The sequence below is a fragment of the Schistocerca nitens genome, chromosome 3, assembly GCF_023898315.1.
Source record: "Schistocerca nitens isolate TAMUIC-IGC-003100 chromosome 3, iqSchNite1.1, whole genome shotgun sequence".
Lineage (NCBI taxonomy): Eukaryota > Metazoa > Arthropoda > Insecta > Orthoptera > Acrididae > Schistocerca > Schistocerca nitens.
The window spans coordinates 51416994-51431965 of record NC_064616.1 but is presented as its reverse complement, the minus strand read 5'-3'; the positions used below and the strand labels follow the sequence as shown (position 1 = coordinate 51431965).

Sequence of the window (14972 nt, the reverse complement as noted above, 5' to 3'; positions counted from 1 at the left end):
TTTTCACCAACAAAGAGAGGGAGTGTGGTGGCTGATCAACAGACTATTCATTAATGTTATAATTTAAATTCCAGTTATCGCTGCATTACGGGTTGGGGCCATAAGACATAGCAGATGGTAATCGTCTGTCAGGTGGAGTCATTAACCTTGAGATTCCTTCAGTCACATTGAAGAATAGTGAGCCATGTGCCATCATTGAGCATAATTTTCTCCTTATCTTTCAGTTTCATAGTACTTCACAACCACTCAGCAAAATCTATACAACACTGCATAGCCATTCTTCACAGTCCCACAGCACATTTACATATCAGATACACTACAGACAGTCTGGACAAAGGCAATGGCAAAACATATGTATTATCAAGTTATTGTGAAGACTATGTGAGGCATTAAATACCGTTATGATATTCAGCCACTGTGTACGTGGATCAATTACAAGGAAAAAAACCAAATAAACTGTTCAATCTTGTAGCCTTAAAATATCAACATTATTAGAGCACACAGTGTTACTACACAATTGGATCCCATCCTCGTCGCCAATTGTGTAGTAACACTGTTCACGTTACGTCGCACTTCAGTTAGCGTAGACCGGGACTGTGTCCTAGGCATGCCCAATGTTAACTTACTGGGCACGGCCCGTGCTGCCGGAGTTGTTGTTGTTGTTCTTGTTGTTACGCCGGCAGAGGTCGCGTCCGAATTCTCGCGTGCCCTCTGGTGGACGGGACTCTACTTGCGGCAACTACCGCCCGTGACGCCAATGTGTGCCTCCCGCGATCTTTCTGGTGGCTACTACACTGTCCCAAGCAGGCAAAATTCAGCAGATGATTTACCTTCTGATGTAAACAAGCAGGCTTTTGCTAACTTTACATGTTTGCATCATCTAAGAATATGGTTTTTTACTGACTGTGTCTTCAGATAGATAAAAAAATGCTGCCTTTCTCGAGAGAGCATCCAATATGTTCTCAGGTTTGGGTGGAACATCACCACGCCCATCACCTTCAGATGACAAGCCGAGTACCAACAGCCAAGGACTCCAGCAGCCTACAATGCAGTACCCACAAGCTACTCAGCAGAAGATGAACACAGCTCAGTTACAAGACCAGCTGCAACCCATGGCACAGATGCAGCAGCAGAGGATACAGCAGATGCAGTCACAGCAACAGCAGCAGCAGTTGCAACAACAACAACAGCAGCAGCAGCAACAGATGCAACAGCAACAGATGCAACAGCAACAGATGCAGCAGCAGCAACTCCAGCAGCAGCAGCTTCAACAGCAGCAACAACATCAGCTGTTCCGACAGCAGCAGCAGATGTTGGGAGAGTTTGGAGAGATATCAGGTGCACTGTTCCCACAGCACCTGACACCACAGCAGCAGCAGATGTACCAGCAGCACATGCAGCTGCAGCACCAGGCACAGCACCTCAAGAAGATCCGCCGCTCGCTGCCACACTCTGCAGATCAGCAGCAGCAGCAGCTGCAGCAGATACGCCAGCAGACGGTAATCTTGCCTTCTCACTATTCGGCAGCACTGCATTTTTGCACATTTGTGCAATTGTATAGAATGGCAGAGGGTAGTCTTCAATGTTCTACATGTCAGGCCACATTCACACGAATGTCAGTACAATAGGGTGACCTGATGTCCCTCGACTTCACATCCTACAATACTTTTCATTCAATTGATTTATTTCCACCTACATCATCACTGCCAACTATCTGTATTTCCCACTAGAACTATGTCACTTCTTATTTATTTATTGGTGTTCTGTTGTTATGGTAAACAAAAAAATTGTATGGATAAGGAATGAGTTGAGTTTAACAAAACAAAAACAAAATTAACAAAAAATAATAATTGAGATAAACAAAAAAATTAAAAACTGAGATATTGTAACCATAAATGTGAACAGTGAAATAAATATACAATAATTACAAATTGTAATATAACATGAATATGGGAACAACTTATGCTAATAAGTACAAAACTGCACTTAAACTACAGTAAAACTGGAGTATAAAACAATATAATTATATATTGTAGTTAATATGCATTAACAGTTGTGTGCTAAAATTATAGCACATCATTAAACATTTATAGAATGGTATAATAGATATAACTGTACACTGTATCATTCCTAAATTACAATGAAGATATATTTACATTAAAAACCATCAAGAGAGTAAAAGGAGTTTTCCAGTAGATATTCTTTTGGTTTACTCTTAAATTGTGGCATTGCACTGGTAAAATTTTTTATGCTTGATTGGAGTGCACTGAACACCATTGTGCTTGAGTAAGTAACGGCTTATGTTTCTATGGGAGGAAGGACCAGTATTATCACTACATCTTCATTTTTGTTTTTACCATTTATCCTGCATGCTACTTCATCATATGACTGGAAATTCAGAAGGAAATAATTATAAATAAGTTACATTACAACAGCCCTTAAAACTGACATAAAAGAATTCCTGAGAAATCAAGAGAGATGATGATTATGGTTTTAACATCACGTTTCCAACAAGAAACAGAACACAAGTTCAGATTCTGGAATGTAGGAAAGGAGAAGAGCTACATTCTTTGCAAATGAATCAACCTTGAAAACCCCATATCTGGATAGCTGAATGATAATTTGTACTCCTTGTTGCCTGTTGCCGAGGTCAGAGAAACTAAATAACAACCAATAGACACTACCGTAAACACTAATTCTTTTCTCTTCCTCTATTTCTTCCAAGTTTGTGAGATTTTTAGGAGCAAATAATGAACTTAGTGATATTTCTTCTTCTTTTACATATCCAGTACATATGCTTAGATGATTTTCAGAAGAGGTGATAAACTATACCAAAAGACATATTCACCCTTCCCAATAACTACTAGATGTATTTCCAAAATACAAATACCTTGGAGTTACTCTGCAAATAATACTAATATTATTCAACACCTATATAAAATAAAGAACAACAGTAGCAATAAATGTAATTTACAGCAAGCAGCAGCATCAGAAACTGTCAATAAAAATGGCAGTGACACTATTTAAAACATCCACAGCATCAATAGCAACTTATGGGATTAACATAATTTGGGACAAAATAGAAGTCACTGACCTCGTAACATAAAAAATGTAAAATAGTCATCAGTCTGAAGAATGTTTTGGACATCACATTGCTTTACTAGGCATGGTCCTGTTAGAGGTGGTATGCAGTTTCCTTCCTCTGATTTTTGAACTGACTGGCTCAGCTAGCTGTAGGGAGACCTACAGTTTAACATGGATTCTGAACCATGGTACAAGTTGGTGTTTTTCATATCAACATAGAGAAAGTCAAATCCCACTATATTAAATGAATCCAGTCCATTGGGTAGCTTACATCTTAATGAGAAACATCAGAATGCAGATATTCCTGCCAAAGACTGAGACCTATGAAAGCACAAATCAAATATTCACAGAAAAACAGAACTCTATTGGAACAACTTCTACATCACTGAGGCTATGATGACAGTAGATTGGAGACAGGCAAACTACGAATTCCAACATATAGTAACAGGGTCCATAACATGTGGTTTTCACCACAAGTTCTGCCAGGACAACAGATTCCACCACCCAAATGTATACTGCATGTGTGAACTGTACAATGAAAAGTGTGAAAGATATCATGCAAAAATGGCAAGAAAAGACAAATGTCAGTAATAAAACTAGGACTAGAGTACTGTAACTCAGTTTTGTATTTGCTCATTGCACACATTTTCTTTAATATAAATGTGTGTGTGGCTAGGGCCTCCCATCAAGTAAACTGGTCACCTGGTGCAAGTCTTTTTAGTTGACTCTGCTTCAGCAACTTGCATGTTAATGAGGATGAAAATGATGAAGACAACACAACACCCAGTCCTTGGCCTAGAATCAAACCTGGGCTGCTCATGTGGTGTTCTGCCATGCTGACCACTCAGCTACTGAGTCAGACATTTTCTTTAATAATAGTAATGGCAGAGGGAAGTGTGTCACTATATGTAAAGTGTTGTACTGACTCTACAATATGTCAAAGGTTGAAAATAATGCTTCAGTTGTAAATTACTTTATTTTCACACAACCAGTTTTGGAATGTTATAAGCCCATCCTCCAGTGTCGTAGCTGTGCTGTGGTCCCAGAGCACCACATGTACCAGGCACAGTGTGCTGCCTGTGAGAGCAGAACAGGTAAACTCCCTGTTCTGCACTCATAGGCAGGACACCATGCCTGGTACATGTGGTGGTACAGTCTGAAACCGGTCGTGTGAAAATAAATTAATTTACAACTGAAGTGATATTTTCAACCTCTGTCATAATGCTCAGTTGTGGATGTTCTTCCAACAGGATTGTTTGTCTATGATATGTATCTGTAATCGAGCAATGTACATCCTGCTGATGTGATGGAGTATTCAATGATCACTTTTATGGCTACAGCATGAGGATAATCACTCCTAATGGGTGAGGTGTAATTATTTTGACTACACCAGCAGGGGCATAATACTTCATGCTATAGGATATGCTTCAATTGTTCAGTGAGAATGTGTTCTTCAAGAATGAAGCATGTTCAAAAAGTAAAGTCCAATCAGGTGCAAAATGGAAACTACAGTGAAAATCAAAGTGTTTTATTTGCAACAGTTAGCTACATTTTCCAGATACTTCTCTATATAGTCACTGCTCTGATTTAGACATCTGTCATAGCATCATACCAACTTTCCAATACCCTTGTCATAGAAGCAAGACACCTGTGGTTCCTGCCAATTCTCTATGCTGGTCTACAGCTCATTGTCTGTGCCAGAATGTTGTCTTCATAGCTAGTGGTTCATGTGAGGACAGATGAAACTCAGGAAGAGTCAATTACAGGCTCTATTGTGGGTGATTAAACACTTCCCATCAAAAACGCTGCTTCATTGCCCCTTCAGAGTGTGGCCGAGAACTGTCAAGCAGAAGGAAACAGATGACAGTTATGTTATATGGGCTGCATGACACCAGAGGAAATCTCACAACAGAACCTCATATTTGGCAGGAAACACTATTGTCCTAAGGATCTTTACATGCTCAATGTGCACTCAGAACTGAAAAGAGCAATGTGGTGGGATTGATGGGCATACAAGAGACACTGCTTAACACATCTGTGCAAAGCTTCATTGCATTTTCACTATGGTTTCCATTTCACACTCCATCAGACCTCAATTTCTGAATAATCCTCATACCAGAAATAAAAGCAGATTTTTGCAAAGTATGTACCTTCTTTATTTGAGCATACCTACTTCAAATTTTTCTACATTTCTCACACATTGTACAGAAAATTAAGCAAATCGGTCTGATGTGATCATCCTTGGAGCTACATTTATTTATTTTTGTTTTTATTTATTTATTTATAACCTGTAATTTTTGTGTGGATGTTGTTGTTATACATACCAGTACAAAGAGTCCTCCAGGATACAGTGGCAAATGCACAGTGAACAATTTTCATCCAAAGTGCTTGGCAAGTTCATTTGTTTGTTTCGAAATGGACAACTACACTGTCTGCCGCCTTTCGGCCTGTCAGCGATGAAACACTCAAGACACATGCCCTGCAATATTTCTCAAATGATTTTATAGGAAGTATTTGGTAAAAAAATTACATTCTTGCTTTACTTGTAGCTTTATATGTTGTGTTCATTATGATGTGCCCATCATTTTGTTAGTGGTCATAGTTACTGTGATATTTATGTGGGATTTTGACACTGCACAAAATCTGATATATTGTGATTGTGCTGTGCCAGCGATAAAGCCAGAGTGAATTATCCACATCATTCCTCTAAACAGTTTGAGATATCAAAATGAGATTTTGGCAAATGATAGCACATGAAGAGGAGAGTATTTTGCCATGTGGTTATTACTCAAAACTTCATTATCTACTATATTATTCCACTAAATAAGACCTTTTCAATCAAAGAATGTAATGTTTAAGGGCCATCGATAGCTAGTGAAATGAGAAATGCTATGGGTTTTGGAACAAAATCAGTGAAGACATTACTTTTTTTTTTTTTTTTTTTTTTTTTTTTTTTTTTTTTTTTTTTTTTTACCAAGATTGTACTTTTCATCAGTTCCTCACTTAATTAACTTAATAAATCATTGTTTCAGAATTCTCTCACAGTTGCACCTGGCCAAGTTAGTGAGGTGAGACTGTGTAAACTCTGCTAGGTTTTGGCAGAAGAAGTAAATTTTAAATCAAATTCATACTCAAAATTCAGCTTTCATGGCTATTTCTTGACAGTTGTAAACGATTAACAACTGGACAAAAATAAAACACTGCTTTTTTTGCATTTTCAGTGGAATTCTTCTTAGATATGAAGCAAAGCAGAGGTGGCAGCATACCTTTTCGAATGATCACCATGCAAGTGTTGGCATAGAGGGGCTCCACTTAATATTTACAAAAAATGTGGGCATAGGCTTTAGTTTAGAATGACACTTCCCTTACAGTACTTGGGATTTCCCCTACAGTGCCTGCCACAGTCCCTACCGCTACAACTCTCCCCTGCGCAGACTCTAGATACATATATACATTACAGTTGAGGCACATAAGAATAATATAAAAAAATTGGAAGTATGTAAGAAACACATTATACATGTGACACTTGTGTTCCCACTGGGGTGATACAACAAAGCAACAAGACAGGACAAATGCTTCTGTGGCAGCGTGCATTATAATTTCTTGCTAGGTATGACAAAGGATAATGTACTCATACTTTTTTGTGAACAAACGTTAAGTAAACCATGCTCTGTAAACACTGTCCTAAAATGCACTGCTGGATAGTGTGAGAAAGAGCCATCAATAGCAGATTAGGTTGTGTTATTATGTTTCTGAAGAACTTACAGGAACAACTACTAAAAGTAACAATCAAGAGAAAATAATTAAATTAACCAAAATGTACATATAAAGGGGAGATACATATGACAAGTTATGTTCTGCTTTATGTAAGATGTCAGATTTTGCAGTCCATACCAGTCACTTGCAACTTTATTCCTTATTGCTGACACATTTCCACTTCTTTCATCCAAGTTTGTGGCAATAAAAGTGTGTTCAAGTTGGTGACATCTAGAACACAGTGCCCTTCACTTAAATCAGTATCCAAAGCAAATTTCAGCTTCATTGCATGCTGAGACACACACCATTTGTTTGACAATATGTGAACAAAAACTGTTAATAATTGTTTTGTGAATTAAACTATTTGTGCAAGCAAGAAAATTTGATGGGTACAGTATATAGCTAACTCTGTCACTGGATCTGAAATTGTCAATCTCTGGTTTCAGTATGGAAATAATTCTATGTTACCTTAAAATGAGACTGTAACCAACTTTGTAAACAACACAAAAAATAAAATCTGAGTCATTACTACCCATACTGTGCAGTTATAGCATGAAGAGTGGTGCATCATAATTCATCATTGGCAAACACCAAAGTATATCACTTATTTACTCAAGAATGGAAAGAAATATGGCTCTCCTTCCAGCATTGCAAAAAATTTCGGTATGCTAACTGCATTTTGTATAGAGAAATGTATGACCAAAACTGCACCAAACATAAACTGGCCAGAGACTACATTCTTGACTGTAAATTTGTATCTTGTGTTTCACTTATTTTCAAAGGATTACAGTAACTACGGACAATAGTAAAAGAATAAGTAGTTCATTATCAAGCTGTGGTGTGGTAACGCAAATCTAAAAGAATAGTTTTTAATTTTTTATGTAAAAAGTAAAAATTTACAGATACACCAAGTAGAGAGATAGATGTAACTTGCCTTCAGTAACATAAAACATTTCTTTTAGGTACACTTGATCACTTTAAATTTGATTCTCCCCACTCCTCCTCATGTATCATATGACACAGCTGTGTGGAGCAATCAACACTCCATGTTGCACAGGGCAGTACAGTAGAAATACCTATCAGTGTTGCATTGCTGTCATCCCTGTGTGAACCATTTCAGTTGTTTCAACTATATTCCTGTGTGCACCACCAGCACGTGTTGCTTCTGCATTGTATTACAAGTCACATCATGTACAGCATCACGTGAGACTGTAACCAAGTGTGTATTGCCTCAGTGGGAACTGCACCTTAGACTAACATGTGCTGACCCCCAGTCAGCCTGAATGATATTCTAGGTGGTTTCCCATAAAGATACAAGCAGTTAAAATATGATAGCACACAGAAGACTTTTTAAATGATTCACATACAGATGACACAAGTGACTTCTCTCCCTTTGGTTGCCTGGATAACTGTGATGTCAGGAAGAGCATCCAGCCACAAAGTTAGCAATTACATAAAATTTGTGAAGTCCTGAAAAAAAGTTGACCCCTTACTATCTCGTTCATAGCTTCACTTCATGAACAGTGGTCACACCACACATTTCAACCAGCAGCATCTTAATTCAGTCTTGGCAGCTAAACAGGTCAAGGCTGACAAATTACTTGGCTATGATGATTTCCTATTGCATCCAGGGTATGAATGTTTTGTATAAAACATGACATGATGCATCACACTTGCCAACAGGGCACTGCTCAGCCAGTTTCTGAGGTAATCTCATGTGGGTGCTGTTTACATCTTGCAGACACTGGAGATAAATGTTCTCTCTGAGTCCTGCTGCTTCACTTAGTATCCACCCAGACATTCATTTCATGAATATATAACTTGAAGCTGTAATCACTAAGAAAACAGTGGATATGTGAAGTTCAGTGAAGCATCTGAAACCAAAGTCTCTATGGGCAGAACACAAATTAAAATAAATTTGTCACTTACTGCAGCCATTAAACATCACATGCAGAGATTTATATTAAGTCATTCTTCCTATGGTCTATGGTGTTTAGCAGAAATAAACTGTACAGTATGTATGATGTAATGAAAAGTATTCTTTCGATGCACTATGTATTGGTTTCCACGGTGTTGATATAGGTGTACTACAGTAATCTATGCCATAAGTGTTTCACTCCCAGTATTATCACAAACCATACTGTTACCTTCACATATTTTTCACGGTGTCATACCTCAATATGTTTGACCCCAAAAGCTACCTTTCTTTTGTGTACTTTGCAGCAGTTTCAAGTGAAGACAAATGAATTCATTCCTTAATTACAGTTACATCGAAAGGATCTGAATCAGTCACAGATTTTAGTTGGTTCGCAGTCGGTGCTAGCGGGTTCGCTAGCCAGCAGCCAACCTGTGATTGGCAGCATGCCTCAAATCCAGACCCAACCCACTGGTCGGTTTGCCATGGGGGCGCACCTTGTCTCAAGTCAACAGGCAACACGCAGTCTTCATGCAGCCACTGGTGAGTTAAAAATATATGATGATGTGAAAACAATGTTAACAAGCACTTGTTTATCACTCCAGCATTACGTATGGGATGTTTCTTAATACATGTAAAACATTTCTTTCCATTGGGATCCATAGCCTGTGCAAAGCTATGACCTAATTGCAGAAGTCAATGTTCCTTTACTGGCTGTACTGATCAGAAAGAAGCCTACATGTTCTACACTATTGACTAACTTTGATTGAAACACTCATTTTCAAATAATACATATGATGCACATACTGACCAATTGCAAAAGGTCATTGTGGTAAATTCAGTAGGGGAGAGTGTGTACCTAGGTACACTTTTCCGGCTTTAATCTCTATCCAGCCCTGTAATGGAAGTGTAATATATTAACCTATTTTATTTTTAGATGATGACATTCACTTTTTAAGTGCTGCAGTTTTTTTTCTTCTGAAATCACAAATATTACTTCAGAAAAATAAGATTTTTTCCAAATATGAAACATGTTCCAAGGTACAACATGGTCATGTACCTATGAACATATATTATATTGAATTTTAGAACAGCTCCAATCAAGAAAATCTTATCAATACTGCATCAAATCCTGATTGATAAAGAGAAATTGGAGTGGTCAGTAAAAGTGTTTAACATAGGATACAGTGACCACAAAGCTCAAATACATACTGCCACAAAGGAAGGAAGACCAGTTAAGAATAACTTACTAAAGGCCAAGAGAAGGATCTACAGGCAGAAAAGCATTGACCACTTAGACTCACTATTGCATACTGAAGACTGGTCTGATGTCTATGAAAAGCAAAATCTGAATTCGAAATTCAATATTTTTCTAGAAAAAATGGTAAAGCATTTTGATACAGCCTTCCCTCAAAAAATGGTAAATATAAGAGAGGAGACAAGAGGAAAGGGTGGGATTACTAAGGGAATCAGAACTTCCTGCCAGAAAAAAAGGGAGCTCCACAGAATCTGCAAAGAAAATAATGCCACTGAGGAAATGCATACTCACTACAAAACATACACTAAAATCTTACAAAATGTCATTAAACAGGCAAAAAGAATGTATAATGATTACTACATAAATAATTCTACAAATAAAGTGAAAGCTATGTGAGACATCATTAAAAAAGAAACTGGCAAAAATAAGAGAACTGAGGAGAACATTGTCTTGATACACAACAATAAAAAGATTTTACAGCCTAGAGAAACAGCAAACACATTCAACAAATACTTCACTGGGACAGCTGAAAATTTAATAAAAACTAATTTTAGTTCAACTCAGCATCAAGTGGTAAACAAGTGCAACAGTAATAAATTTTGAATGTTTGTGAACCAAGTAAGCAGGGAGGAGACATTGAAGGCTGTCAGAGAACTAAAGACAACATACTCAGCAGGAATTGATGGTATACCAAACAGAATCCTAAAACTCTGTATCCAAAATATAATTTACCGCCTTACTCACTTATGCAACTGTTCCCTAGAGTCAGGCATCTTTCCAGATCAACTAAAAACATCAAAAGTCATCCCTATTTTCAAAGCTGGTGACAAAGATGAAGTAATAAACTATCGTCCCATTACATTAACATCCTGTTTCTCAAAAGTAATAGAAAAAATTATGTGTAGTAAGTTGTTAAAGTTTATAAACAAAAATAGTGTGCTATCTAATACTCAACATGGCTTTAGAAGCAAGATATCAACAAAGACAGCAATCTATGAATGCATATCTACTGTATTAAAAACAACAGATGAAAAACAATAGTATAAAATGCTTGCAAAATATTGGTGCTTTTGAAAGATCTGTCACAGAATATCTACAGTACCAATGTTTCTACTCAGTAATAACTGTTAAGAACTAAAGCTACTGTAATTTGTAACATTGTATCATTGTAAGAACTACAACTATTGAAATTGGTGGCATGTTGAAAAATGAAATATGTATCATTTTGAACTTAGTAATAAGTCCAATATCATCCTGTGCACTGTACTACATATGATCAAAGGACTCAATAAATAAATAAAAAATAAAAATAAATAAATTTAATCATCTATCTGTTACATTAGCACTCTACAACACACTAATAATCAATCAGCAATATCAACTCAAGCAGAAGTATTATCAAAAACCAGTTACAAGTCAAATACATTTTGAAACAGGACACATTAGTAACTAACGCCAATTTTCATATTCAAGATGGATAAAATTGTTAAGAGATGATAGAATCTCAGTTCATTTTCAAGTATCATTTATTCTATGGTAAAAGACCTTCTGTTTGCACGTCTGAAATTGTGTATGGCCAACGAAGTATGACTTAGCTGTCCACATGTTATACAGAGTAGACATTAATAAAACTGATAAACTGCAGGGAGGTATTCATGACTGGAAATAGAGGAAACAAGGTCATGTGAACATGTGTCCAGAAACTCATTGTTGCCATGGTAGATGGTGCAGATGAATGAAAGTTCCTCTGACCACATGCCATGTGTTCCTTATGCATTTCAAGCTGTGTGATTGACACAGCATACTGTAAACAGCAGAATAGTTCAGTATTCATGTCAGGAACAAGCTGAGACAGTGTTTGTGTATGGCCAAGCACATGGAAATGGTCAAGAGGCAGCACAACTATGCCAAAATAAGTACCCTCACAGACACCAATTATCCCAAAAAACATTTCAAGCTCTTTTTGGGCGTTTGTGTGATCATGGGTCCTTTCAGACAGATGAACATGCAGGAGAGCAGTGGACTGTGTATCTACAGGCTACAGAGAGATGAACCCTAGTAAAATTTCTGGCCAAGCAGCCCACCAACATAGTGTAAGCCAAAGTGTGATTATGTGTATTCTCTGTAACAACTGTTATTATCCCTATCACTTACAACAAGTGCAAGGATTATCACCTGCCGATTTCCCTCTATGGATACGATTTTGTCAATGGTTTTTGCACCAGACCATCACAATTATAGGATATCTATCATCAGTCATCTTTACCAATGAACCAACCTTTACCAGAACTGGCATCATCAATCTGCATAATCATCATCTGTGGGCTACAGACAATTCTCATGGAATGGTTGAGGTGTCTCATTAGCATCAGTTTAACATTAATGTAATGACCACATACATGGGCCAGTGATTATTCCACAATGTAACTGGTCTTCTTGAGAAGTACTCTGACTGGACTGCTTGAGAATGCACCTTTGTCAATACAACAGGTTATGTGGTTTCCGCATGATGCCCCACTTCCGCATTATAGTTCGCTGACATCTTCTCTAAGTGTTGGATAGGACACAGAGGCCCTGTGGCATGGCCTGCTAGATCACTGGACTTAAACCCGCTGGATTTTTACCTCTGGGAGCATCTGAAAAGTGTTGTGTATGCTGAATCAGTTCCTGATATGCAGGTGCTTCAACAGTGTGTTCACAACACCCATGACACTATTCAGAGAGAGGCCGGAACATGCAAAAGAGTGTGACAATCTATGACGTAACATGTTAATGCATGCACTGCATCCCATGGAGTCCACTTTGAACGTCTGTTCTGATGTGTATGTGACGCAGCTCTGTACTGCATTTTGGAACAATTCATTGTTGTTGAACACTCACTATCCATTTCCAGACACATGGTCAAAGGACCTTTTTCCCTCAGTTTCCAGTCAGGAATCTGTCCCTGCAGTTTGTTGGTTTTATTAAAGTTCACTGTGTATATTTAGTTCTAAAAATGTATAGCATTTTACTCACCACACAATTCTGTAACTGAAGTGTTAAGAATATTTACCAACAAAAGTAAAATAAAATGTACATCTCAGTTTACACAGTGAACACACACATGACACAGAACTAACTGACCATTTACATACCAGTACATATATAGTCATTGTTGAGAGTCCTCTTGACACTGTTGGTACTCTCAGTATAAATGTATCACATTCCGACATGCCTCCTTACAGGTACATCACACTCAAATTGCATACAACTTTTCTCAAAATTTTACAAATTTACCCTTGTTCAATGATTTGGTAAAAATGCCTACTACTTTGTTTTCTGTATTGTTTTACAGGTATCTGTACTGTAATTCCATTCATATAACATTCATTCTTGAAATGGTAGTGTATGTCAATATACTTTGAACTTTTAGTACAGTTACCATTCTATTGGTTCTCCTTCTGACAACTGGTATGGTCATTGGTTATAAAAATCAAGAATAACAAAGGGCCCAACACAGTGGTTTGAGTTACTCCATAACTAGCTTTCCTATATTCTGTAAGGTAACTTTTAGTTTCATGACATATACCTATAATCAGTTATCTGCCAGCAATATATGGTTTAAACTAGTTGTAGACAACTCCACAGATATTATACAGGGCGTATATAAAGTCCAGGAACACTTTCAATTATTTATTGCACAAGAACCAAACATTGTACAGATATCATACATATGTCATACATATTTTGAAGAGAAACCCTGAAATATTTGTTTCATGTATACTGCCACAGCATAGTTTGGTAATTTGCTGATAGTCAGTGCTAGTCGCAAACATGGCAAGTTCAGGTGTGGAGTGTGGGCTTTCTGTGTGTTAGAGTTCGACAAAAACATGTCTACTACAGCTGTTCAATGGATGTTTAGAACCAAGTACAGTAAGAAGCCACCAACAAGAAAGGCCATTTACCACTGGCACAACAATTTCGTTAGGATGAGTTGCTTGTACCCGGCAAAGAGAAGCAGACATCCCAGTGTGAGCGAAGTGAATGTGGAGTGTGTATGAGAGACATTCATAAGGAGTTCAAAGAAATCAGTGCTTTGTGCATCCTGTGAACTTGAAATGTTTGTGAAAAAAACTTTCAGAATTTCTCTTCAAAATCCAATATGTATGGCATCTGTACAATGTTTAGATATTGTGCAATAAATAATTGAAAGTGTTCCTGGACTTTATGTACACCCTGATTTGTATATTTTTCTAAATAGCAGATTCTGACAAAACATATCAAATATGTTTCAGTGGATTTGTTGTTTTTGCAACAATTTTGATCATTAGATTAGTATTTCTTTTTTATTCAAAATTTTAGATAACCTTTCATGCACAAATTGGCCAACCATTTTAAGAAAGATAAATAGTATTGAGACTGGCTATATTTTTCTATTTCTTTCATGTCATCCTCATTGTATAATGGCTTTAGTATTGATTGTTTTGGTTTGTTGGGTATATTGAGTATATCAGTTAGCTGAGAGTATATTTTACTTGATTGTTGTTTAAAGACATGATGTGTGAGACAATCAGGACCACAGGAGGTTGTAATTTTTAGTTTACTGATTGTGTGTCTTAGTTCTGTTATATTCATTGGCTTCAGAGTATGATGTTTTCAGTTTAGGAGACATTCACATCATTATTTGGTTGACTTCTAATCTGAAGTTGCAGCCAGTATGGTGTCTTTAACAATTCATCCTTAACTTTTGTGGAATGTAACATTACCTTTCCCAATGTCCTCCTAATAACAAACCCACCACCTCTTTCCTAACCCTCCTAGTCAACCACATCTGGACCCACAACTTTTTATTTTTCAGGTCAAAATCAATAAATGTTTCTGTACTACTACCATGGGCACTCACATGGCCTCTCCTATGCTAAGTTATTTATAGGTCTTCTCGAGAAAACCTTCCTAAACAGTCAATAACTGAAACCTCTT

At 37.2% G+C, this 14972-nt stretch overlaps 1 protein-coding gene across 1 annotated transcript in view; it reads left to right on the top strand.

Annotated features, from left to right (window-relative positions):
- The window catches only part of LOC126249066 (histone-lysine N-methyltransferase 2D-like), a gene marked incomplete at its 5' end in the record, with an annotated part of 205371 nt that overhangs the window by 19444 nt on the left and 170955 nt on the right, over positions 1-14972 (top strand). The window contains 2 exons of the mRNA XM_049950717.1: positions 967-1499; positions 9106-9298. Coding sequence (XP_049806674.1) covers positions 967-1499; positions 9106-9298 — 726 coding nt within the window. The remainder of the gene's footprint in view (positions 1-966; positions 1500-9105; positions 9299-14972) is intronic.